This window comes from Montipora foliosa, chromosome 6 (assembly GCF_036669935.1).
Source record: "Montipora foliosa isolate CH-2021 chromosome 6, ASM3666993v2, whole genome shotgun sequence".
In the NCBI taxonomy this organism is placed as follows: domain Eukaryota; kingdom Metazoa; phylum Cnidaria; class Anthozoa; order Scleractinia; family Acroporidae; genus Montipora; species Montipora foliosa.
Window position 1 is genome coordinate 53,075,425 of NC_090874.1, and position 2,500 is coordinate 53,077,924.

The 2,500-nt window shown below is 41.1% G+C and overlaps 1 protein-coding gene across 1 annotated transcript in view; it reads right to left on the reverse strand.

Moving 5' to 3' along the window:
- Positions 1 to 2,500, reverse strand: part of LOC138007737 (protein-glutamine gamma-glutamyltransferase K-like) — a 29,772-nt gene that overhangs the window by 1,727 nt on the left and 25,545 nt on the right. The window contains exon 14 of the mRNA XM_068854798.1: positions 1,808 to 1,968. Coding sequence (XP_068710899.1) covers positions 1,808 to 1,968 — 161 coding nt within the window. The remainder of the gene's footprint in view (positions 1 to 1,807; positions 1,969 to 2,500) is intronic.

Genomic DNA, 2,500 nt, shown 5'->3' on the forward strand with positions numbered 1-2,500 from the left:
AGATACTCGGATTTCCTATAGGTGGTGCTTATTAATACAGGGATATTTTTGCGCGGCTCAAAACTATGCGGAAAAAGCAGACCTTAGCAAGTGCAAGTGCTCTTGGTATCCACAAAGAAAATTGGGGGTGACCATGCATTTTTCAGAGATAATTAACCTTCAATTTGGAAAAGAATGCCATACATTGCTTTGTATTTTAAAGCTTTTTACAAATATTGTTGATTAATTATCTTCGAAAAATGCGTTCTTTTTGGATTTCAATAACACTTGTTAAGATCTGCTTTTTACGCATATTCAGTAAACCACGTAAAAATACCTTTGAATTCATTCTCGTCACCAGAGCCACGGATCGACCCAAGGTTCTGGGAATCTCTATATCGGAGAACATGTGCCGTAGGGTTCTAACAGCCAAAACTTGGCTATTTGAACCTTGCGGTGCCTGCTCACTCCTCGTGCTAACGTGAATGCACCAATGAGAGACGCTTTTGATTGTTCTTCACGAAAACCAATGACAAGACACTTTGTTTCAGGGTTCCCCAGAGCTCTTCTCTCCCTCAGTCAAGAGAAGAGCTCTGGGGTCGAGAATGCTTTGAATTATTAGGCACCGTCCTTAAGTCGACTTTAAGAAATGAATTCTTTGAAACGCACCAGTATGGAATGGGAAGCCGCATCCGGAAGTTGTGCTAGAACAAACCGAGGAAGAACAAACACACTGCACCATGCAAAAGCACTCAGCGATGTTCCGTGAGAGTTTGAGTAAGGCGAAAGATAGGGGTGATCCTCTCCCATATCTGGACAATTTAAACAATTATCTCTTACAGACAGCTGAAAAATTAAGGCGGCTTTAGCGGGAAACGAGCCCATGATCTCTGCGTTGCCGGTGTGATGCCGGTGTGATGTGTGATGTGGTGTGATGCCGGTGTGATGCCTTACACAACTGAGCTATGAAGCGACTCAGGAGCATGTCTTTTTTGGGGGGGCACATGTTTTCCCGTCCTTTTATGAATAAAATAAATGTAGATATTTGAAGTACAGGTTATAGACGGAAGATAGAGGGGATCATCACACCATAGTTAATAGAAGGGACTGGTTTGGAAGCTCGGCAAACATCAGAGGAGCAAACTAAGATGCCAAGATTTAGTTTGGAAAGTCCACGACCGTACACAATCTTTTGTTTTGCGCTCATACACTATGTATGCACGGAGTAAACAACTATTGTGTTTTGTGCACGGTCAAGGCCAAAAAAGAGAACAAAAACCTACAACAAAGAAATTTGTCGGGTTTCATAACCATTCCCTCTATTAACTATGATCACACTTATCTGGACAATTTAAGGACGATGCCTACTAATTCAAAGGTATTTTTGCGCGCTTGTATGATAATGGGGGAAAAAGAAAATTGGGGGTTAGGGGTAACCACGCATTTTTTCAAAGCTAGTTAATCAACAATATTTGTAATAACCTTTAAAATACAAAGCAATGTACGGCGTCCCTTTCCAAATTGAAGCTTAATTATCCCTGAACAATGCAAGATTATAACCTCCAATTTTCTTTTTGGATACCTAGAGCACTTGCTAAGTTCGACTTTCTCCACATAGTTTTAAGCTGCGCAAAAATATTTCTGTACTAGAAAGCACTACCGATAGGAAACCCGAGTATCTGGAGATGCGCAGAACGTATGCGCAATAACAATAGTAGGTACCATCCTTAAGCGATTGTCTCTTATAGTGGAACACCTCTATCTTTCGTCTACTATAACCCGTACTTAAAATATCTTCATTTAGTTCATTCAGATTGAGGAAACTCACCGTTACTGTGAGCGAGGGTTTTTCCAGTTCTACATCTTTATGTGTCGCAAACGATTGCTTCGTTTCCGTCACCGTGCCTTTGACGTAAAACTTGATTGATTCACAAGCGTTTAGCCAGGCGATATAATCATCCAGTTCGATCGTCAAAGTTAATCGTTTCTCTGCGAAAAACAAAAAAAATTACCAGCGATGGGATGAAACCTTATGTTCATGGTGCTCTTTCAAGGTAACTGCGCGCCATGCACCGTTGTGGGAAAAATAAGAAGCTTCGTCAAATTCCCGAAAGGGAAAGAAATTGTCAGACACATCATGATTAAGCAAAAGAAATTTATTCGTGTCCAAGAGGCCAAGAATCCTTTTCATCAGCATCGAGAACAACTACCAGTCTGGATTCTGGACTTCCCGTCCTCCTGAGCAGATTTGAAACAACACTGGTTGCCAACGGTTGGAAAAATGAAGTCTCAATATGGCCTCATTCCATTCGATCAAACTTTCGAAAACACTGGGTAAGGAATGGAATGGAACGGAAATATTCCAGAAGAATTTTTTAAGAATTTGGGTACATCTCGAAAAGTGGTCTTTAAGTTCTGAATTTCCGTAGCAACCGGGAAATCTAGTTCCCAGTTGGGGCGCAATAGGCCATTTTTCAGCTTGATAGTGAGGCGGAGAGGACAAAAACAATACAAACAAGTT